The sequence below is a fragment of the Clytia hemisphaerica genome, unplaced genomic scaffold (genome assembly GCF_902728285.1).
Source record: "Clytia hemisphaerica strain Z4C2 unplaced genomic scaffold, Clytia hemisphaerica genome assembly, whole genome shotgun sequence".
Classification (NCBI taxonomy): Eukaryota; Metazoa; Cnidaria; class Hydrozoa; order Leptothecata; family Clytiidae; genus Clytia; species Clytia hemisphaerica.
Genome location: NW_027103546.1, coordinates 66,400 through 90,224, shown reverse-complemented (window position 1 = coordinate 90,224; position 23,825 = coordinate 66,400). Strand labels below are relative to the sequence as shown.

The 23,825-nt window shown below is 34.9% G+C and overlaps 1 protein-coding gene across 1 annotated transcript in view; it reads left to right on the top strand.

Annotated features, from left to right (window-relative positions):
- The window catches only part of LOC136800040 (N-acetylgalactosamine kinase-like), a 39,337-nt gene extending 19,294 nt beyond the window's left edge, over positions 1-20,043 (top strand). Inside the window, exons 3-17 of the mRNA XM_067056656.1 lie at positions 7,173-7,250; positions 7,524-7,612; positions 13,735-13,858; positions 14,135-14,210; positions 15,091-15,159; positions 15,308-15,391; positions 15,588-15,646; positions 15,796-15,835; positions 16,199-16,282; positions 16,829-16,903; positions 17,483-17,571; positions 17,829-17,901; positions 18,168-18,320; positions 18,755-18,849; positions 19,233-20,043. Coding sequence (XP_066912757.1) covers positions 7,177-7,250; positions 7,524-7,612; positions 13,735-13,858; positions 14,135-14,210; positions 15,091-15,159; positions 15,308-15,391; positions 15,588-15,646; positions 15,796-15,835; positions 16,199-16,282; positions 16,829-16,903; positions 17,483-17,571; positions 17,829-17,901; positions 18,168-18,320; positions 18,755-18,849; positions 19,233-19,446 — 1,398 coding nt within the window. The 5' untranslated portion in view covers positions 7,173-7,176 and the 3' untranslated portion in view covers positions 19,447-20,043. The remainder of the gene's footprint in view (positions 1-7,172; positions 7,251-7,523; positions 7,613-13,734; positions 13,859-14,134; positions 14,211-15,090; positions 15,160-15,307; positions 15,392-15,587; positions 15,647-15,795; positions 15,836-16,198; positions 16,283-16,828; positions 16,904-17,482; positions 17,572-17,828; positions 17,902-18,167; positions 18,321-18,754; positions 18,850-19,232) is intronic.
- The last annotated feature ends 3,782 nt before the right edge of the window (positions 20,044-23,825 follow it).

Here is a 23,825-nt window from a genome sequence, read left to right as displayed (position 1 = left end):
CTCCATCGCAGAGGCTAATTAATTCTAATGACTTTTTTGACTAATGACCAATTTAAAATTTTTCTCTGGGCTACAGTAAGTTGGTCTAATGTCGACATCCCTCTTCTAATTTCAACACCCTTTTTAAGGGATAGGAATTATAGGAAGGTCGGAATCGCTGATGGAAACTATTTTTCTTTCCTTGGCAATGGATTGGAAATAAAAAATTGTCTATTAGCGATCCCGACCTTCCTAATAAATCTTGTCTCTAAAGAAGGGTGTCAAAATTAGAAGAGGGATGTCGACATTAGACCAACTTATGGTAGTTAGTAAAATATCTCAAATAGGCTCTGTGATGGAGTGCAAGCCACATGAATATGGTTCATCGTATAAAAGGAATTTCATTCTATGGTGGCCTATCTTGAAGTGAAGGTGGTTGAACAAAATGTTTTTGGCATATTGATGGAACTGCCAGAACTAATAGATTTTGAAATTAATTTTTTGAAATTCTGTAAAAAGGTCCAAGTTTCTGAATAGTTTTACTATGTTCTGTGAAAAGATCATAAGGCCAGGCCCAATTAATTGTTTGGTTCGGGACTAGAAGCTTTGAAAAAAGGGTCCGTCGGCCTGTCGGTAGCTAAAACTGGAACCTTTTTTCATTTTCCCACCAAAAACCTCAATTTTTGAAATTCCTCAAGCAATCTTGCAATCCTAGAATCCAACCGCAAATGTAAAGAAATAGCCTAAAGCCTGGTTTCACAAAGGCATGCGCAACGATCGCACGATAATTCTAGTTGGAGTTTAAAGTGTTTGCGGTGTGTGCTTTTAAAGGAATACAGCTGTGACTCTCTGCTTTTAGGTGCTAAATATTTGTTTTTAAGTACAGGCTACACCGAGACATTTTCTGTGCGCAAAGTGGATGTTATTTATAGAAGAATCAAAGTAGTCAGTTAAAAAAGAACCGCAGAGATAGTAGTTATCATGTGACAGTCTAAACTCCTATATCAGGATTAGAAACTAAGCTAGTCTTACCTCTTTTATCTTTTCCTTTCAAACAATACAATGCTGATAAGTTGACACAACACATGTGTACATGTACATTGACAAGTAATCCCTGTGAGAAGTTTTTATAGAAATCTGCAACAAAAACGAAAGTGGTCTCTTCTACTGATTGCTTCTCAGCGCTCCTTCGCAGATTTTTATAAAATTTCCACCAATGAGGTTGCCGCATTTCAAACGGCCCTTCTTTTTGGCACCCTAGTGTTTCAGTGCCGTGCACGAAGGGCGGCTGGAAAATCCCACCCTTCATATATTTATTTCAATCTGTGATCTGTAGCTTAGATTTTTTCTCATCTTTATTTAATCTAATCATCTAATTTACTGAAGAAAGCGGGAATTTGATGCAAGGGTTAGATTGTCAACAAAGTGCCATAAAAATCATTGAATAAAAGAAGAACTTAAAATCTTAAATATTTTCATTTTGAAGAATAGGTTCAAAAAAGTGAAACATAGGAAAGTTTCATTTTTCATTGCATTAATCGAAATGGGGGATTAGGAAAATTTTCTATGTTTAGTTTTTTGCACAAACCCCTGTATCTATAGGAGAGCACCCCGTTGCTAAGATGTTGGCTTGAAATCAGAAATGAAACCACTCAAAACGAAAGTAAAATCGGCCCATACTCAAAATCCCGTAATCTTGATAAACGAGTTTAAGTCTATACTATACTGTGTTAAAAGGAGGTAAAAACTTTTTGATTTTTCCGACTCAAAGTGAAACACTTTTTCTCAAACATTTAGAGTCTGTCGGAGCAACGAACTAATAAAATAGATAGACCAGTATCCTATTGAAATGATTCGCGTAAGAATGATAACAAATTTAATCATTTGTTGCATCATTAAAATGTCATTCCGCGTGCAAAAGCATTTTTTTGAGATTAGCTATGGGTTGATATTGATTACATGACCTAAATTTTGTGAATATGTTCTTAATTTCAAGTCAAACTTTTAGGCTTAAAAATTAGTAAACATTGTTAAAATTATAACATTTGTATTGGATAGTGTTTGTGTTTTCTATATTAAGAACGCACCATGAACGCACATTTATTTTCTTAGTTAGAGTCTTTCAAAAATTTTTATGTTCTTAAAGAAAATGCGCTGAAAAGCGCAACAGTGTTGTCGAAAAATATTGAAAAATATCTTGTGAGAAAGATGATTAAAAATGCGATCTGACGTAAGCAAAAAAAATTGATATATAGAAATTCGATATAATTGATTTTACACCATTTAGAGATGCTTGTAAAAAGTATAATTTCTTTGTAATATGACTTACGCGGACGGCGGAAAGACGGCAAAATGAATAGAAAACAAAAGATTTCTAAGAGCCATTGTATGAAGTTCTTGGTCCATCTATTTTATTAAGTTGTTGGTCGGAGGACACGAACCAAACTATCAATTGGGCCTGGCCTAACCACCAGCGAAATACTCGTTCATCTATTTAAGATTGAAGACAAACATTTGCAAAGAAAAATAAATCTTGAGCACAAAAAATGCTTTTTTAAACACTTTTTTCCACCAAAAAACAAATAACTTTTATAGACCCTGTCTGCTAGAAATGTCTGGAATTAGGTTAAAGTCTGGAAATGTCTGAAAGTCTGGAAAACGTCTGGAACTGGCATACCCGTCTAGAAAAGTCTGGAATTGGCATACATGTCTGGAAAAGAATAGAATTTGAAGGAAATAGTCCTGAATGGAGCCTAGTAAACTTTCCAATAATAGGAAATTTTTACCCTGGCATTTGAAATTCCTAAAAATTTCTGCTCGTTACGCTCGCAAACAAATCTTTAAATAGTGTTCATTCTTAAATTTCTCATTCGTTGTATTCCTCAATCTGGCCTTTCAAGTGATGTTTTCAAAAAACCTTCCTAATGGATAAAATGTCTGGAAAATAATGGGTTTTTTGTCAAAATATCTGGAAATTCTCTGGTATTTTCAGGTAAAAAATCTGGAAAAACATGGCTTTTTAGACTAAAAGTCTGGAATTTTGAACTTGGCAAACCTGTGGCAACCCTGATAGGCTTACCTTCCCCAAACATTGAAGAAGCCTCTACTAATTAAAGTAAATGAGATAAGATAAGATAAAACCTTTAAATCAACCAGAATTTACAACCTTTTGTCCAAAGCAAAAGGTATGCTTTTCTCGCTGCCATCTTGTTTTAGAATGAGAATAAGACTACAGGATTTGAATCATGTGACATCTCTATTGAAAAATCTGCGTGGAATAAATAGAAATATAGAGGGGTCACACTACTGGCTACAGGAACTGAAAGCAAACAATTAAGGCCAATATGTTTGGTTTTTCTGAAGGACAAAAAACGTAGTGGTCTAAAGAAACGACTATTCTTTTTTAGAATCAACCTTACAATCTAGTTTTTATATTTATAAAAACTAGATTGCTGACGTGTGAAAAGGAATGTCGGCGTGAATGATCCTTTTGTTTCGATAATAACATCAAAGCGGGAACTAATTTTCTTCTCGTTTCTTTCTTTCCTTTTTCTTTCTCATAACTTCAAGCTTTCCCTCAGACTCTCCCACGTGTGGTTAGCTCAAATGGTTAGAGCGCTTGTGTCATAAGCATGGGTTTCCGAGTTCGATCCCTCTGGGTGTCAAATTTTCCAATTCTTGATTTTGTTTTCGTGCTCATCACTTTAATTTTGAATCACATTTCATGGGAGTGAAGAGATATCGATGCTTTATGTAATGTTAATTGCTATGAGTAATTACGCGTTCAATTCGAATCTATGATCTGTTCCCTCTTAGTGAGGAGTTTGATACCCTTATAACAACCGTATTTTATAAGCATTGAATACTGAAATTCAAATGACGACCACGCAAGAAAGATAAACAAACGATTGGATCAAGTGTCAAATATTTTGACCCGGAAATCAATTACCATGCTCGCTCACTTGCTGGCTGAAACTGAAAGTGAAAGTAGTGAAACTGAAACTGAAGCTGTCAGTCACCAAACGCAGGCCCAAACGCCTATACCCGTTCTTCTATATCTCAGCCTTGAATAATCGCTTGTGGTAAAAAAAAGATTGAAGAAAAAAAAAACTTAAAAAAGTTCTTATTAAGTGATGCTATCATAGCTTATCTAAACCTTACACAAAGAGCGGAGGTAATATATGCTAGTTACTTCTTTGATTGACCTTTATTTTAATAGAAAGAGAATTGAAATAAGAAATTTGAAGAATTGAAAAATTTGACACCCAGAGGGATTGAACTCGGAAACCCATGCTTATGAGACAGATGCTCTAACCACTTGAGCTAACCATGCTTGGGAGAGTCTGAGGGAAAGCTTGAAGTTATGAGAAAGAAGAAGGAAAGAAAGAAACGAGAAGAAAATTAGTTCCCGCTTTGATGTTATTATCGAAACAAAAGGATCATTCACGCCGACATTCCTTTTCACACGTCAGCAATCTAGTTTTTATAAATATAAAAACTAGATTGTAAGGTTGATTCTAAAAAAGAATAGCCGTTTCTTTAGACCACTACGTTAAAAGGTATAGGAAGCTTTACTGAAGGAGGGATAAGGCTGGGACGATCTATTTAAAAGAATTGGACAAAAAAAGGTGTGATAATTAAGATTTTACTTAGAAACTTTAATTCTCTTACCCCCGTCTCGGGCTGCCATGATTTGAGCGAGGGAACCATGTTGGCCACCCCTACTGAAAATTTCAGATAAAAACAAACAAGGAATTAATTCCTGTAACTCGATGAAAATTGGAAAAAGCTGTTTCTGATCCTAAAGTGCTATTTTTTCGTAAAAGCTATGCAATTTATATTTGGATTTCTAGAAAGCTTACCCATTCATTGTCAATATATTTTTTATTTGAAAGTAATTGCTTTATGGAATAAAAAGATATAGTCAAATCTTGTAGGGTCATTTTTCAAAAAAATTTTGCCAAAATCGTTTTTCGCCATTTTACGCTACGCAAAAACGCACATGATGCAAAAACATACCATGAAGTCGGGTAACTTGCATCAGTGGAGGCTAACATGCATAGCCCTCAAATGACTGACCAATCAAAGCAGCAAAATTTCAAAACAAATGAACTACGCAGCTCCCATCGCATGAGGGCTATGCATGTTAGCCTCCACTGATAAAAGTTACCCGACTTCACAGTATGCAAAAAGAAAGTATTAGTATAAAACTAACATGCATGATTATTGGCATTATATTATTATATTATATACATTATATAAAAATCACCAGCGAAAGTACAAAAATAAACAAACCCATTTTTGCATTATGTGTCTTCTTAGTATAAGTTCAAACAGAATTCTCTCAAATCTTAATATGTTCTCTATTCATGATCAGGCTGCATCGTTTGAGAGACGTGATAAATTACACACCTTAAATTTTGAGTTTACATCACGCCTGAAACTCCTAACAGTAACTAAAATTAATGGTTTATGAGTGCAATTGACCACACGCTTGGAATTTTCAAATGACAAAGCCTGCATGATGATATATTACCTGAAGTTTTTTTCCTAAAAGAATATCAGTATCAAAAGTTAGAAAATGAAAAACTACTTTCTCTAACCCCTCACAGACAAAAAGGTATTTGTTTATCTCCCAGATAATTTTATGGCACTGACCTTGACCGATGACGGGGACGTGCCTCTGGAGTTTGAAAAGTTGACCCTGTCAGATATGAATTTTTGGTAAAATGGTGACCCTGTCAGAATAAAAATTTTTCTGACTTCCACCGTAACAAGTGGCAAAAATGACTAAAGGTAGATGAAAAACTGAAAATCTTTCTAATTTTTACCCTGAAAAATTGTCAAAATAACCAAAAGTGGACCCTGTCAGATACACGTCTTGAAAATTAGTAGATTTGGGACCCTGTCAAATATCATGATAGTCTAAAAAAGGGACCCTGATCAGCGGCACGTCCCTTACCCAATTTTGCCTAAGTGCCCCCCCCCCCATCTTGGCATTTTCATAGGCTTTTTTGAGATATTGGAATTATGGGAAAGGTGTATTAATGAAAAAAGACAATATATTATTAATCAATATCAAGATTTTAGAATAGGCTCTATCCTAAAATAAACATACCATACCTTTGTGATGTAAGCCACTTTTTTACTCATTTAGTAAGATGTAATCCACATTATGGTACCATTTACATAACGTTCAACCCTTCCTTGAAAACTTCAAGCAAAAACTATTACTGTACCTTTTTTTCTTTCTTGAAATACATACCTTCAAAGATTGTAACTAGTGTAAGCCATATGGCTTTGTAAGCCTTATAAATTACTCACACTTCAGAACAATTTATAATAATTTAGAGTAAGTCACCAACCGTTGTTCTTTTTACAAATAAAAGCAAATTTCCTCAGCTTAACACAATATGGAAGTAATCTTAACTGTAAACCATATACTGTTCTCAAGTTATGAATGGATATGTGGCTTACACTAAAAATGTCACAAAAGGGGGGTCTATTTTTTATTACAATCAACTAGTAGTATTATATCGCTACCATCAAGGCAAAAGGTCTAATCTTAAAATTAGTGTTGAGAAAACTGAGACTTTTTTGCTTTCCTAACTTAATTTTAACCTGTCACCACAGACTGGCATACCATAATTGTGCCAAAACTCTGACCCCCTTCAAACTATCATCAAGTTGTTTGTCTGTTTAGTATAGCAGTACTTCAAAACTTTCTATGCTCAAAAATAAACTCAATCTTAAAATTTCATTAGCTGTGAAAACCGTATATGCCACCAATTACTTTGGTATGAATTTAGAAGTTGTAGTAGTTCTCTTCAGAAATTAGTATTTTGAGTTTCTTTTTTCCGGTATTACAGTATTGTCAATAATTCAGTATTGCCAATAATTCAGTATTGCAGACCCCTTAATACACCCCCCATTTTTATGAAGGACAAATTTTAGAGTTTTATTGATATCTGATACTTTTAAAGTTGTGGTTGGTTCGCTGGCTGAAAATAGTATAATACATGAAATAACATCAAGTATAAAAAAATATTAAATCCGCACCCAAGAATAGGTCTAGAATACTATATGGCCCTTGGCTTTGTTTTTTAACACAAATTGATAAAATCAATATAAAATATTTGATTATTTTGAATTAAAAAATGAAGATTTTGTTGCAAGTACCTTTTTTTCTCTAGAAAAATGGGTGATCAACCACCATCTGTATATTCAAGACTTGAAGATGTTTACAATAATGTCTCTGTGGCTAAAGAAAGGTAAGCATTATATTTTACCAAATATAGACTTTGACTTATTTTAAGGGAAATTGGGATTATAAAAGTTCACCTAAATGTTTTAGAAACAAATTACAGTATATACACAATGTATCACACTTTCTTTGAAGTTTGATTTGTTATTCTTTGTATTGTTTGCAATTTAAACAATAAAAGAAATCTTGTGGGATAAGATTTAGAAAAGAAACGCGTAAAATTTAACTTGTTTTAATTCTTCTTACATTACTTTAATAATAACATATTTTATGCTAACAGGCTTGAAGAAATCAGAAATCACTTTTTAAAGAAATATGATGAAGAACCAACATTTTATTGTCGTGCACCTGGAAGGGTCAACATTATTGGTAATTATTTTAATTGTTTGATAATGGCCTTTTTATTATGCGTATGATAAGTATTTTGACGTGCATATTTTTTTCGATGCTCTTATACGCTCTTTAAAAAGCTTTTTTACAGTTTTTATTGACCATAGTAAAGAGGGATAATATGATGAAATTACAAAATTTCCGGAGGCCGAAGGCCAAAAAGGAAATTAAAATTTTATGAGCTGAAAATCAGACGAATTCATTATGCCTTGCGGACGCAGTCTAGAGTGAAGTGAAACGAAGGCTCTAGCCTGATAGTCCTTTTACCGCCAATCTGATCTACTAAATATACCCGTGAAGAGTGAAGTGAAACGAAGGCTCTAGCCTGATAGTCCTTTTACCGCCAATCTGATCTACTAAATATACCCTTTACATTTTGTGAATCAGGGGAAACAAATTTAATAACAACGTTTTATATATATTTTTTTTTTCAGTAAAATAGAACTATCTTAATAAAGTCGTAGATAACAATGCAATTATTTTCCTCTACCTCTGCCTCCTCTTCTGTTGAAGTTGTGACCTGAAAAATTAAGTTTTACATGACATGAAAATCAAAATCCTTGATAAAAGTAGGGTGGTGGGACGGGAATAAATTCGTCTGATTTTCAGCTTATAAAATTTTAATTTCCTTTTCGGCCTCCGGAAATTTTGTAATTTTATATCGCTGAAAATCAGACGAATTCATTATGCCTTGCGGACGCAGTCTAAGTGAGTTCACTTAGAGCTGCGGAACGCAGGCTAAGTCCTTATTTAAAGCCCCTCATAACGATTAAATTTTGGTACTTTTCAGTTATGCTAAAGTCCTTGTGATAAAACTTTTGCCAGGTTGATTTGTTAGTCCAATTCCCCATTTTTAGGATATCCTCTAAGTTCGTTCCTTTAGCGTAAGCCTTTGAGGTTGATGCTGCCCTCTTAGAATGTGGTTTAAAGATCTCTCCATCTATTCCTGCTTTCACTAAAGCTTCCTTTGCCCAACGCGCTGTGGTATCTTTGCCTACTGATTTGTGGGGTTTCATGTAACTTAGGAAGAGTTTGGTTGTTTTATTACTTCGAATGTTCTCTGTCCTCTTTATGTATTCTTCTAAAGTAGAGTAGAGTAGGGCTGGGCAAATATTCTTTTCTGAGTCATATTTTCTAAATTCTATTGGTTTATTTCTTTTCCCCTGTTTGGATGTTTTCATAGGGTTGATTAGTTGGAATATGTACGTGGTCTCTGACTTCCCCATCATGTCTATATCTAATTCTGATATTTCTGAGCCTCTGTTAGGTGCAACTAATCCTAAAAGTATTGTCAGTTTCATTGAGAGATTCTTGAGGTCGAGAAGTTGGTTTTCTGTTCTTTTCTATAAAAGTTTAGGACTGTGTCTACGTCCCATATATGAACGTATTTAGGTTTTATGGGTCTTTCTTTTGATATTCCCTTCATTAAAGATCTTAGCTTTGGGTGTTATCCCACAGTTGTCCAATTCACGTGATGGTGTAGTGAAGAGATTGCTGATCTGTGTAAGTTGATAGTGTTATATTCTTTCCCCTCCTCAAACATGGAGATCAAGTAATTCATGATGTCCTCTAAAGGACATGAAAGGGGATCAACTTGTTTCCCACTACACCAGCACTCGAATTTGTTCCAGGCCGATTTGTAACGCTTTCTAGCTCCCTCTGCTCTGGATTTGAAGACAAGCTTCTCAGCTGTTTCTGATAACTTTTCTGTCTTCCTTCCACCCCCGAGATCCTCCATGCTGCTAGCCTTAGGGTCCCGTTCTCCAGTAGTGGATTTGGACTCCCTGATGGGTGTTTCAGGCTCTCTGTTGTTGTTATGATTATTCTGGGATGGGCTGTGAGCATGCCTAATAATACCGGGTACCAGGGTTGTGTTATCCATATTGGAGCTATCAGAATGATCGTTGCTGGAGATTTCCTTAATTTTTCCAGACACCTCCCTATCAGAGAGAATGGGGGAAAGGCATAAAGGATTGTTTGATCCCACTTCTGTACCATTGCATCCACTGCCAGACAAAATGGGTCTGGGTGCCAGCTTTAATATTTTGGTATTTGATGGGAGGTCCTTGAGGCAAAAAGATCGATTTCTGGTTTTCCCCAAAGGTGTGTCAGTCTCTGAAAGATTGTTTGACTTATTTTCCAATCCCCCCAATCCATGCAGTTCCTTGACTTGAAGTCTCCATGTTTGTTCAGTTCTGATGGTATGTATTCTGCAGTAAGGGTGATCCCTTTGGAAATCATGTAAGATCATATCTCTTTGGTTATTGACAGTAAAGTTAAGTTTGTTGGTCTCCCCATTTTGATTATGTGAGCTAAGGCTACTTGGTTGTCTATCAGTAGGTGGATTGTTATACTGTTCAGATTTTTTGTGAAGGTTCTGATCGCTAGGGAGGCTGCTTTCAATTCTAGAATATTTATGTGCATCTCCCTCTCCTCCGGGTCCCACTGACCCCCGGTCGAGATTTTCCCGCAATGGGCTCCCCAACCCCCTTGTTGGCCTTTGGCTGCATCTGAGCTCATTTTTAGATCTGGTGGCTGAATTTTTATTGGTTTCCCATTCAGAATTTTCAGATTTTTATCCACCAGGTCAGCTCTTCCTTTGCTAGCTGATCTAGTGTTATCCAGGCTTCGTAGTTCTGGGAGGTTTTCCTCAGATTCTCTTCCATACACTTTTGTAAAAATCTCACTTGTAACGGGGCTGGTGTGAAGGCTGGGGCAGTGGCCATTAGGTTTCCTATCACACTGGACAATTTCCTCAAAGTCACTCTCTTCTCTTCTCTCAGATTTTTGCATAGGTCCTTTATTCTCTCTAGTTTCTCTTTTGGAATGGAGAATGTCATTGTCTGGCTGTTTATGGTGATTCCTAGGTACTCCAATGTTTGAGTTGGTTCCAAGACAGACTTTTTGTGATTTATCATAAACCCCAAGTTTTGTAGGAGGTGAATGGCTGTATTCCTTGCTATTATTGCCTCCTCTGGTGAGGATGCTGGGTGTCCGGACAATTCCCCCCTGGTGAATTCCCCCCCCCCCCGGAAAATTCCCACCCGGTGAATTCCCCCCTGGTGAATTCCCACCCATATATTTTCATATGTGTTTTTAAGTTTCGAAATCATGGACTGTAACGGTTAGCGAATGAGAGGTATGTGCGGGCGGGACCTCCGAAAACCGACCCTTAGAGAGACTGATTTTTGCTGAAGAGAGAGACTTTTTGGATTTTTTTTTTTCGATTTTTGAAAAAAGTCATACCCTTAGAGAGACTTTATTACAATTTTTTCTCTAGAAATCAAAAAATTTCCTAAAAACCCTGAATTTCCGACCCTTAGAGAGACTGATTTAAAACTTTCACTCGAAACGAACCTCCAATTTTAGGGTCAAGGATTTTTACAGGATAGTCTACAAAGTTTTAACAATCACAACGCCCATTTTTTTTTTATTCTGAGAAAAAACTGAAAGATTTTTACATGATAGTCGTCTACACAGATTTTTAGAAGATAAATAGTAAAATCGCTTATTTCAAATTACATGATTTTTTAGTTCACCAGGGGGGAATTCACCGGGTGGGAATTTTCCGGGGGGTTCACCAGGGGGGAATTTACTGGGGGGGAATTCACCAGGGGGAATTGTCCGGGAATCGGATGCTGCTATCAGAATGTCGTCTATGTAAATTACCATTCTTTTTTGCACTCTTCTCAATAACGAAATGGGTATTTTTAATAGCTTCGTGAATATTTTCGGTGCTGGACCCAACCCAAACATTAGGCACTGGAACTCGTACAGGCTCTCTTCCCATTGGGATCTCACCCACTGTTTGGATTTAGGGTTCAATGGAATCGAGAAATATGCATCTTGGAGATCTATTTTGATCATGAAGTCCCCTGGCTTTAGTATGTCCTTCACATCTTTTAGAGTCTCCATTTTGAATTTCTCGTATGGGATATTTGAGTTTAACTCTTTTAAGTGGGCGGAAGGTCCCTTTTTCCTTCTTCTCCCCTAGAAACAAGTTTGATAAAAGCTGGTTTTCCTTGTGTGGGACTTTTTTCACAGCCCCTTTCTCCAACAATGTCAGGATTTCTTTCTCCACCTGTTTTCTCATTTCTGATCCAAAAAGTATTTCTTTTGGAATTTTCTTAGAGCGCGATGGTTTGAGTTTTCTAGAAACACTTATTATTTTTTTGGCTGTGGCTGAAAAACGAATCTTTATCTATAAGAATCGCTATATTTTATAAGCATAGATCAATGTTCTTAGCCTAATTAATATTTTTATTATCATTATTTCTAAAAGAAGAAAATGTCACGGTAGAGCGCGATGGTTTGAGTTTTCTGGAAGCCTTATTTATTAAGCTGTGCATTTTTCTGATAGTGGATTGTTTTTATAAAGAAAAGCGTTTAATAGCTTTTTTATTTATTTTTCAAAAATAGTATTGATAGTTTTTCTCAATAGATATGCTTTCATTTTTCTTTATGTTTTTGTATTTTGACCAGTTATGTCTTATGTGTTTCATTGTTTCAATGTTCAATGATTAGTTTGATAACCAGGTAGGTCCATAAAAGTATCACTTGTTATCCCTGGAGATATTTTGCTCAAGTTTAAATTCAGGTGGTTTTCGTTCCTCCTGATGTTGGAGGAGAAAGAGTCTGTTTCCACACTCGGCAGATAATTGGCCTGGTGGTTTGTTGTTTGTGGCAAGACTTTTTGAGTTTGTTGTCTCCCCTTTATTTGAGGTGCTGGATAAGAAGATCTTACCTCTTGTCTTGTGTTGATCCTTTGAGGTACCATTTGATTTTTGCTCTTCACCGTGGTAGTTGTGTCTCGATGAAGAGCCTCTTTGATTGGGCTGATTGGAATTTGGACGGTTCCTTCTTCCTACATCATTGAAACTATACGAGGGCATCAGTATTTGACTGGCCGTCTTGTTCAGTGTTTTAGCTTGTTTGTTTACACTCTTCATGAAGCTTTCTCCAAAGAGAAGTTCTTTGCTTTCCTTTAGTTCAGAGAGACGTAGATTTCTCGAAGCATGGATCCGATGTCAATTTCTTTGCCACCCAAAGTTGTTAGGATTGACTCTCTTCTAAAGAAGTTTGTGGCATTTATTGCCTGTCCAAGAAGCAACATAGCATGTTGAAAGTTGAGGGCTAATTCCTCAAGATCTATATATTGTGGCGTGCCAGTGTCTTTCTGTGCACGTGTTCTCTCTACTCTCTGCCAGATTTTGGCTAGAGGGCCCATGATGTCTCTCACTTTTCCAGCTATTCTTTGCATGGATTTGTCTCTCGCTATAGCTTTAGAGCCAGAGTATCCTTTCTTTTGTGAGAAAGTGTTGAAAGTTTGATCTATTTTCATGATTGGTTCGATGTTTTCAGGGACTGGATTTTCTTCCAAAATGTCACTTTCCAATGTTTTGTCAACAATGTATGTCCGACTGTTGTCTCTGATGTAATTTGCTAATCGATTATCTAAGTACCACTCATTGGCTTTGTTGTTTACACTGAACAACTTTGTTTCAGGTTTCTCTTCCTCTGCACTGTTATCATATTTCGTTCTTTTGTGCTTTCTCTTCTTTCTTTTCTTTTTACTGCTCTTTCTCTTCTTTTTCTTCTTTTTCTTTTCTGGTGATGAGCTGTAGTCGTTTGAGCTGTATTCTGAGCTGTTTGAGCTGGAAGACGAGCTGCTTGAAGATGATGGTGATCTTCTTCTTCTTTTCCTCGATTTCGATCTTCCTCTTTTAGGTGATTTTTTGTTGTCGATTTCCGAGATATCCCCGGATTTATTCTGGTTGGTGGTATTTTTCACTTCTGTTATTCCTTCAGCATCCGCCATCTTGGAAAACAGAAGACAAGAACTTAGCCTGCGTTCCGCAGCTCTAAGTGAACTCACTTAGACTGCGTCCGCAAGGCATAATGAATTCGTCTGATTTTCAGCGATATAAAATTTTAATTTTGATGAATTTAAACGAAATATATATTGCGCATTGTAAGAATGACTTAAAAACAATAGTAAAATAAGAATAAAAGAATCCTCAGCCAAAATGCTCATTATTGAGGGTGTAGAATTGATATTAAAGACTTTTGAGATTTCTTTCAAATGTTTTTTAACAACTTAGGTGAACACATTGATTACTGTGGATATGGCGTCTTACCAATGGCATTGGAACAAGATATCATTATAGCATGCTCATTGTCCAATGATGGAAAATACCGAATGTCAACAACTGTTGACGGAATGCAGTGAGTGATGTATAGATTCCTAGAAACTGTTTAAAATGTTCATTGGCTGGATAATATATCGAGATAGTATAGAAAAGAGAATTTTTCTCAGTTCTATTTCAATGGATTTTGTTGTTTTTTCCCCTTTCATAAAAGAGAAAAAAGGTTTGGGAGTGCTTATGCCTCTTTCTTAGTTTTTATTTGAAGAAGGGTAGGACACTACCCTTTCTTCAACCAAGATCAGTTTACAGATACGGATGATTAGAGAGGGGCCTTATTTATTTTTCTGCTTTTTAGAGACAAAGAAGTTGATTTGAAAGACATTGAAATCAAAGGACACGATTGGCATGATTATTATTTATGTGGACACAAGGTATTTTTAACTAATTCATTCTTAGGGAAAGTACATAACTTCGAAATTTGGGAACAATATACTACTCATAATTATTGAGGATAATATGCTTCTTATTTTACATTTTAGCTATTTTTCCTGAAATTTCTTCCTTGAAAAGGCATATTTTATTCACGTCTTAAAGATAAAGATAATGTTATGGGGTAAAAGAATGCGACAGAAAGGACGACATCTCCGTGCTAGGTCAGATGAATAAAAGCTACTTCTTTACGCAACAATATTCTAAAGCCTAAGCAAAATGAAAGATCAAAAGTAGCTTCAAGATGTGACCTCGCATTCTACTGCTTTTGTAAACAAAAAATATCAAATTTTATTTCGAACAAATTTACAATCGAATATATGCATAAAAACATTCGAAAGAGTTAGTATCAATGAAGGCTCCTTGTGGTGTGAAAAATGTGTTTTGGTTAAATATATTTTATCATTTCAAAAAGTTTTCCTAATTTTTTTGCACTTGTTTTTACTACTCATGCGCATACAAATGCGGGGCTAGTGCACATGCAAGAGCATCACTGAAATAATTGCCGATGCAGCATCGTCTGAATTTTCAACACAGTTTTCTCCTTGGAATTCAACAAAAATAAATATGTTCCGCAATTTCTTTGGAAAAGGATTAAATTTGTATTAATTTTTCTAATTTCAGGGCAATTTTTGTTCTAAACATTCCATTCCTAAGATGTCCTATATTTTGGCCAAAATGTGTCCTATTTTACTATCCGGGAAAAGGAATTGTCATTGAAAATGTCTGTCCCATTTTATTTCAGTATTATATTAAAATTGAAACAAGGTAAGCAATAATACTACTACTTTTCTGCTATTTTTATTGTTATTTTTTTCCTAGGCAATACTTGCTCAAGGTATTGATTGTCTGCAAGGGATGAAGACGCTTGTTGATGGTACTGTTCCCAAGGTAACAATGTCTTTCGTTAAATCATGTTTAAAGTAGACCACAGAAAAGAGGAGATCTCAGAGAGGGAATTAGTTTTCATTATTCAGCACACTATTTCCCATTGACTTTCATTTATAGCCTTAAAAACCATCATTTTCCCTAATTTCAGAGTGCTGGACTTTCAAGCAGTTCTGCTCTAGTTTGTTGTTCAGCTCTTGTTTCCATGACAGCAAATAATGAAAGCTTCTCAAGGGTAAGTTCTTTAACTATTTCTTCTGAGTTTCACTTTTTTAATGACATTGCTCCTCTGTGCTTAAAAATTGTACTTATTCCAAGCCACCCAGTATTGATTATATATTATCAGATCTTTTTACCCCAATTTATCCGTATGTATCCAATAATGTCTAACTTTCGGTTTATAATCTGTGAATTCTATGCTTTTTTTGTAGCTTGTTTTGGGTGAAGCCTGCCAGAAATCAGAAAAATATGTTGGAATTGAAGGTGGAGGGTAAGTGTTGACTGTGCTAGAATTTAGATAATTTTGGAATTTTTTAGACATTTTAAGATAGACCGAAGAATGAGTAATTTTAAATGATTTCTTTATTTGTCTTAATTTTCTTGCTCTATAGTGGTTATTGTAGATTCTTTTCTGTTTAGTATGGACCAGGCTATCTCATACCTCGCAGAAAAAGGAACTGTAAGATATTTTTAATTTTTATCAAAAGACCCTTGTAGAGCAAATCACAATCATTCAACCCAAAAATATGTCAACAGTATTTTATTCTAAAATAAATTTGTAAAACAACATTTTTAGGTACTACCGGGAGGATAATTTAGAAATGATCTCTTTTCCTGAAATTGACTATTTCAAAGTTATTTAACAACGTTTAAATGTCACCATACAAGATATTACCAGATATTCGAACAATTTTTCTTGCTATAAGTGCGTTCTCATCCATCTTTAAAGCCATAAATTTTCCCTTGTCTTTTTATTATTACCAATTTCATATTACATTTCAAACGGTACTGAAAACGTCATTTTCTAATTCTACTTTACCAGGCGAAATTTGTAGAGTTCAATCCATTACGTGCTGTTGATGTTCGACTACCGAACGGTGTATCGTTTGTCATCGCTAATTCTCTAGTAAGTTCTAATCACTTAACTGTGAGTTCATTTTCCTACTACATATTCTTATTTTAACTCTTGGCTATTGGAAAACACCTCTCTCATTGTAAAGCTTGTTACTCACGTACTGAAAAAAATTCTTTATACACTTAGCCGTGTTTTTTTCTTTCAAATGTCAAAGTATATTTTGAAATTGCTTCTTCCATCTTGACAATTTAACTTGTTATGGTTTTCCATACCCAAGTTTATGGTTTTATTTTTACATAAGTGTAAAACCGTTTCATATCAGACACAATTTCATATCAGACACAATTTCATATCAGGACAGTGTCTGCCATTTGCTATATGAGTGCTGAATAAACAAAAAATTATTTTTCTTTTCCTCTCTCTCTGACCAATCTTGCTCTACACCCGTGTCAATTCAAAACAAAAAGCTTTTAGATTAAAATTGACGAGTAAGCAAACGATATCACCATTATTTAAAAACAAAACCTTTAAATGGAGAATGTTTCACTAGAAATTTCCCGTCTGATTTTCCAAGATTTTAATTCTTCAAATTTTTAGAGGGAGATGACAAAATCCGAAGATCCTGGAAAATATTACAATAAACGTGTTTCTGAGTGCCGTATTGCTGCACAGGTAACTTCTATAGACCTTGAGATATTTACTATAGTTCTGGAGAAACCTGGAAAAGAAATTCCCAATGAGCTGAAGTTTGCATACCAAAAGCTACCAGAAAAATATTTTAAATGGATTAGAAATATGTTTTTCAGGGTCAAGTGACTTATCTTTTATGGCTAGGACTAAATTTTTCTGGTATCATCGATATGCATGCAGTTTTCTTAGCCTTCCTAGGTAGAAGACTAAAACAGGAAGGCTAAAGGTGTATTCACTTGCCTAGTGAACCAAAACAGCGAGATGGAATCGAATCCCGACGTCCCGGACGGCAGCTAAGATCGATACCAACTCCACTACTGTGCCTCAAGTGACTTATTTTCGAAGCTTCAGCTTGTTGAGTTTTTACCTACAAACCATGGGGGGAGGGTAAAACCCTTCAGCTTGTTGAGTTTTTTCTTGTAAAACCCTTTTCTACCTGACCACTCGAAGATTATTCTGAGTTTATAGATTGATTCGAGTTGATTTTGATGCTTTTGAATTTGCATTTTAGTAATAATTTGTCCAGTTTCAGGATTTTAGACACTTTATCTTTTCTTGTAGATTCTTTCAAAGAAATTTGGTAAAGAATGGAGAAAAACAAGAAGATTGGTTGACACTCAAAATGTGTTAGAAAAAACCTTACCTGAAATGTAAGTAAGAAACAAAAACTTGCGACATTCAATCTAGATCACCAAGAATCAATTTCGTGTAAACCGAGTTTATTGTTCTACAACTATAATTCTAGCTTTATTAAGCTCGAACCTCGTATCGAGGTAATGTTTTTGTGTGATAAATATTTTCTTGTCTTTTAAAACTTTTTGGATTACCAAATAATAGTTAGGCAAATATTTTTATGACCAAGTTGCGTTGGCTTCTCAAGACTTCTGATGAATATATATTTTTTTAGGGTTGAACTGGTCGAAATGTTGAATAAAACTCCATACACACGAGAAGAAATTTGCAAAGAGTTGGAAATAACGGTAAGTAAAAGTTTATCATTGACCAATTTGTAAAATAAACTTATATAATTATTTGTCTCGATATGCAAATCCGACCTGATCGCTTACTAGGTGAAGAGTGTATTACGATAAAAAAAATATTGAAAATATCTCGAAAGAGTAAAGATTTGTCTTGAACCTTCTTGAGTTTTTGAAATTCTGACTCTAAATCTTTGAAGTGGAGAGTCTTCAATAAATGTTCAAATTCGATTTTAAAAAACTTTTGCACATTTGCTATTTTTTGACAGGACGATGAATTGATAACGGAATGTTTGAACCCTACCACAGCACAAGCACAAGAATTCAAATTATACAATCGTGCTAAACATGTTTATTCAGAAGCCAATCGTGTTCTTCGATATAAAGAAGTTTGTGCTTCAGATGTTGAAAATAAAACCAAGGTATGGTAAATGCATTTTCTACACTGACACTCCTGTGTCGCAGACCCAGTGGGACACCCGCCCCACTGTAAAAAAATACCCTACTTTTTCATCCCCATTAAGAAATTGACTTTTCATCTCCGTTTGAAGTATAAGAGAACCAGTTTACACTCCAAAAACTATGCACACTGGATTTATCGGGTCAGGAACAATAGAATTTCCATCCTCATTGAAACTTCGATAGAAATGTTCATCCCCACTAGGAAGGATCTCCACCGCGGCTTTGAGACAGGGGTGTTTTTTCACTGTAAATATTGTCACAACATTGTAACAAAATGTTCTACCAGGATTTCGGTTTTTTCAGGGAACTAGTCCATTCTTCTGAGTATGGAACTCCTTAAAACGAAATATTTTGTCTCGACTTGCTGCTCAACTCTACAAATTCTTTTTTCAAGGTTCTAGGGGATTTGATGAATGAAAGTCAAGAGAGTTGCTCGAAAGATTACGAATGCAGTTGCGCTGAACTGGATGAATTGACGGAAATTTGCAGGTATGTATTTCCTCATGAAAATGGGTTCATTTCATTAAGTTCGTTACAGCGGTTGCTGTGTCTGTTAACTATAAGAAGATAGTAACGTTTTTCAACGATAGAAATTATATAAAGCAAAATAAGTATTGGAATTTTTTTCACTACGAACATCATAGATGGACAGCGTTTTCAAATGGCCGTCTGGCACACAACGTTGTTTCAATGTTTATCTAACGTTCACAACGTCCATATAACGCTAGATGAACGTTGAAACAACGTTCTGTGTAAGCTGACGAGCTAAACCTAAAACAAAAACATTGTCGATTTATGAAGTGAATTTTATGACCCAAACGGAAATGCAAATCGGATGAAATAAAAATGTCTTGTTTGTTACTTCTCTTTAGAAATGCTGGAGCACTTGGCTCCAGACTGACGGGTGCTGGTTGGGGAGGTTGCACCGTCTCTCTTGTTCCTACCGAAAAAGTGGACGAGTTCATATCCAAAGTGAAAACACAATACTATGATCCGCAACCGACACGAAGGGAAAGAGTCAAAGAAGCTCTATTTGCTACCGAGCCAGGATCTGGTGCTGCTGTACTCAAAAATGTCGAATTTTAGTAGTTTTGGTTTTTCTAGGTAATTATGACTTCGTTATCCTTTGGGTTGGCTAGATTTTTTTACGTACGCACCTTTTATAAGTTAACTTTTTATGTTTTTTTTTTAAATAACTTTTAGACCAAATAGACTCGGCAAGGAGTATTTTGCTATTTTTATTGGGGCCCAATTTAATTTCTAACGAATTTTTTTAAAATTCACGTATGAAGAGGTTTGAAATATCACCTATCTACTTCTATTTAGTTCAAAGAATGGAATTGGTTTTCTACGTTTGCCTTTGCTTTGAAGTTCGAGTGACTCTCTCTAATTCGATCTTCAAGGGAACAACAATTTACTTCGAATTATAGAAAGTTTCTAATAGAAGATGCTCGATTTAGAGAGAGAGAGTTGACTGTAGCTTCAAATGTATCGATTTTTATCAACTAGAAGACCAATATTTAGCCTGATTTAGCAGAAAAAGGAGCAAAATTTCGTAATACTTATCTCAAGAAAGCAAATATCTTTTTTTTGATCATTTAATTACGTCAAAAACGTGTGGAAATTTGTGTTTGAATAAGATGTTATAAGAAATATATTTTTAGAGAGAATTATTACAAAATAGTTGGTAAACTTGTTATTTCGTCTTGTGTTCGTTGTCTGTATTACCGGAAGCCGAAATCATCCTTGACCGCATTTCAAACAAGATGGCGGAAGCAAACGGTATATTTGTGGTAAAATATTTAAGGAAATAGAAAGAATGGACAAATTACTTTTAAAGAAAATATTTTCGATCAAGAAAATTGTTCCTGGTTCTCCTTGGTAACAAAATTACGAGACCGGATACATTCTCATGTTTCTCTCTCTACAATAAGGGGTTTCCAATGAGTTAATACCGTCATGACCGAGGTTTTCCTCTCCAGCATCAGACTTTGATAAGAGCAGAAATATTACATATTTAGTTAGCATAATTTCCGCCTACTTAAAAACTTGTGTAATCGATTTCATAGGTATTTCATTTTTCGGTTGTTTCTTGTGGGGAGAAAAGAAAGTATTTATGACTTGTTTCGTAAGAGTTAGGTTTACCATCACATTGTTCATCAATGTTTCTAAACAGACCACACCCAGCACAGCATCAAAAATCATAGTCTATCCTCTTTCTGGTAACACGTGTATTGTTTAATACATGTTTTAGAGTCATTGTTTAGGTACCTAAAATTGAGCCTGCATATGCTATTAAACGTTATGCTTATAAAAGAAAAAACATGTAGGGCTTAGTGAGGGTTAAACTTTGGAGCAAACTTTTGAAAAACGTCAACAATATATTTTCCTTCCTCGATACTCGCTATATTTTAATGACAATCGATCATAGAAGGTAACAGCTTCCTTTTAATCTTTTCATGAATTTTTCAATATATGGGCAGAAAGAACTACTTCCTTGGGAATAGTTTGCTTCCAATTACCCAATAGACTTTATCTGAGTTTTTGATTTTTCTAAAAAAGTGATGCATTGTGGGATTGTTTCGAGTGTATTACCAATGAAGTATAAATCGAATCTCCTTGGTAGGATTTGAAGCCAACAAATCCTACCAAAGTAGGCGCGGCCTGGTTTTTACATAAATGACAGATTGAAACTAAAATATACCGCTAAATTTCGAAAAAAATATCAATCGTAAACAAAGGAATTGCTAGATTCAATCTGTCGTCAAAAATACGGAGCATTTTTTAAGGCTTCACTTTTTCTTGCCTGAGAAAGGTTAGAGATTCTACTCTAGCCCTTCGGGCTTTAAACTCAATGTGTATTACAATAGAAACCTCTTAGGAATTCCTCAAGGGAATTCTATTGTGATACACTCGAAACAATCCCACAATGCATCGCTTTTTTAGAAAAATACAGTCTATTCTTCGCATTTATCAAACCTGTTCCCAGCCCTTAACTGCTCGACCTTTTTTATGATATCTTGATAGGTACTCTCAAAACTAAGTGTTTCAACTGCGTGGCTCTGGGTACGAAATTTCTTCTTTGCATGTCATTTTCAAAGAATGATTTTACAAACTGATTTGATGTGTATTTCCGTTTGTTAAATGATAAACACTTAAACTTAACCGAGATTTTGCTCTCAGCTTGATGAAAAAATGATAGTTACAATTACTGCCTTTCTAAATGAGAAGAGGAAACACAGTGAAAGGCCGATCGTTGGATGTGATAATTGGCTGCACTTCCTTATTACAAAATGCAATCCATTAACAAAAAATTAATCAACTAATCGGCTGCTTGTAGCGGCATGATCGTGACATGCCCACTTCCGTTATCTGGTTCAGACCTACCCTTTCGCGGTGATTTTTTTCTTTTGAGGAAAAGTCTAGTGTATGGCAATGGGTGTAATTTCAGAGCTTGGGAAAGATTTAATCCGATAAACCGTTGATTTCAAACTATTTCATTCTAAAAACCTAAAAGACCTTGATGGTAATACAGTACAGAAAGGGCTTTTTACCGACCTTTTGTCAAAGCATTTTTTGATAAGAATATAAAGCTTCGATTGCCAAAATATTAAGAATAAGTTAAGAACGTTTTTTAGGCTTAAAGGACTTTAAAACACCCGATTTCTTAAGAAAATAGACCCCTTATTTTCCAAAATTAGGGAGAATAAGAACATATTCTGAAAATTTTTAGGCTTAAAACTCAAAAAGTTAAGAATATCCAAAGGCTTCAAAAGTTTAGGATGTTTTTATAATAAAGAAAGTGTACTATTTTCAGAGCTTTTTTTAAGTTCACATTTGCAGGTAGAAGAGTGGATTAGATTTTAATAGCTCGGCGTGCATTGATAACTGTTCCAATTTACCACTTGAACAGTCACCTTTTGCACCTTTGAGCTGTTACATACTTTATAAAATCTTGTTTTGCACTTTGCACTTGATCTGTGTAATGGTGGTCTACCTCCCAAATAGACCTTGCTTGCATTCTGACACAGTTTTTGGAATGTATCTTTCGACCTTTTGCAAGTTCAAATTATTGAACTTATCTAAAAGAAACTGATTTAGCTTTAGCTCATTGATGATTTACGCAACAAAATAGGGTATGTTAAAGGCATTCTTATGTTATTGGTAACAGAAAGCATGTCATTTATAGAATTTCGAGAAAGAATTTGAGATAATGTCACTCAAATTACATCATTGACGTCACAATGCAGTCATTTATATAATGGACTTTGAAATTCTGACAACATTCAAATATTTCAACAACCTCAGCCAGTATATATCCTAAACAATTGATTTTATAAACCATGGCTCAGTGAAACAATTTTGCATGAGCAAAAAGTGTATGAGTATGTACTAAGAAGCGCCCTGTTTCACAGAACTCTTTAAAAAAGTGATGCCTGAAGTAAAACTTCTATAATAACAACTCCTTATGTTTTTAACTGCTTGGAAATGCTTTCTTTTGCTATCGAAGAAAAGCTTCTCTCTTATCCGTCCCTGAGCTTTACGGAGGGTAAATGTTCTTAAGTTTCAGTTTAACTCTCGCTAATTCGAAATCGATCGGGAAGTCTGATAATTTTTTTCGAATTAAAACTTAAAGAAAGATTCGAATAATAGAGAGTATTTAACGAGGGTTTCCCGATGACGGGAACTGAAGACATATAACTGAGGTTTAGTTCGAATTATAGAAAAATATAGAAGTTTTAAATGGTGAAATTCCACCGTAATTGTTTATGGTAGCCCTTGGAAATTTCTTGTGTAAAGGTGGGCGCTAAAAATCAAATGAGATTACCATGGGAACAAATAACGAGATTTGAAATCAAAATGCGTGCGCGCTTTATTTATAGCAATAAAATCGGCAACGGATAAAATACTATGTCCGGACAATGAAGAGGTTTTGTTGCTAATTATAAAATGATTTTAAAATGAGTCAGATAAACAAATGCAAAATTAATATTTTAAAACAAAACTGTTTCATAAAAACTAGGCTGAATTAAGATTTCAAATATGTTTCCATGGTGATGTATCACGAATCAATAAAAATTGAGAATTAGATAATATCCCATTTTAAGCTTGATTGACAGATTGAATCATTGCAAGAATTTAAATTTTTAAAATATCATTGCAAAATTTAGGATTTTTTTTACTTCGTCGGGGAGAGTTTGTGACATGTTTTGAATGGACGCTACAAACATTTTCAATTTGACTTGAGAAATCTCATATTTTGATTTTCATGAAAATTTTCACTCGGGAAGAATTAAAAAACTAAAAATCATCTTCCTGGTCAAACAATTTTATCTTCATGAAAAATGGATTCGTATTTCGAAGATGATTACCGGGGACGAATCGATAAAAAACGAGAATACGATCGAATCAATCTCGAATTAAAAGATATTGCATGGAAATTATATGACTTGACCTGTGATTTT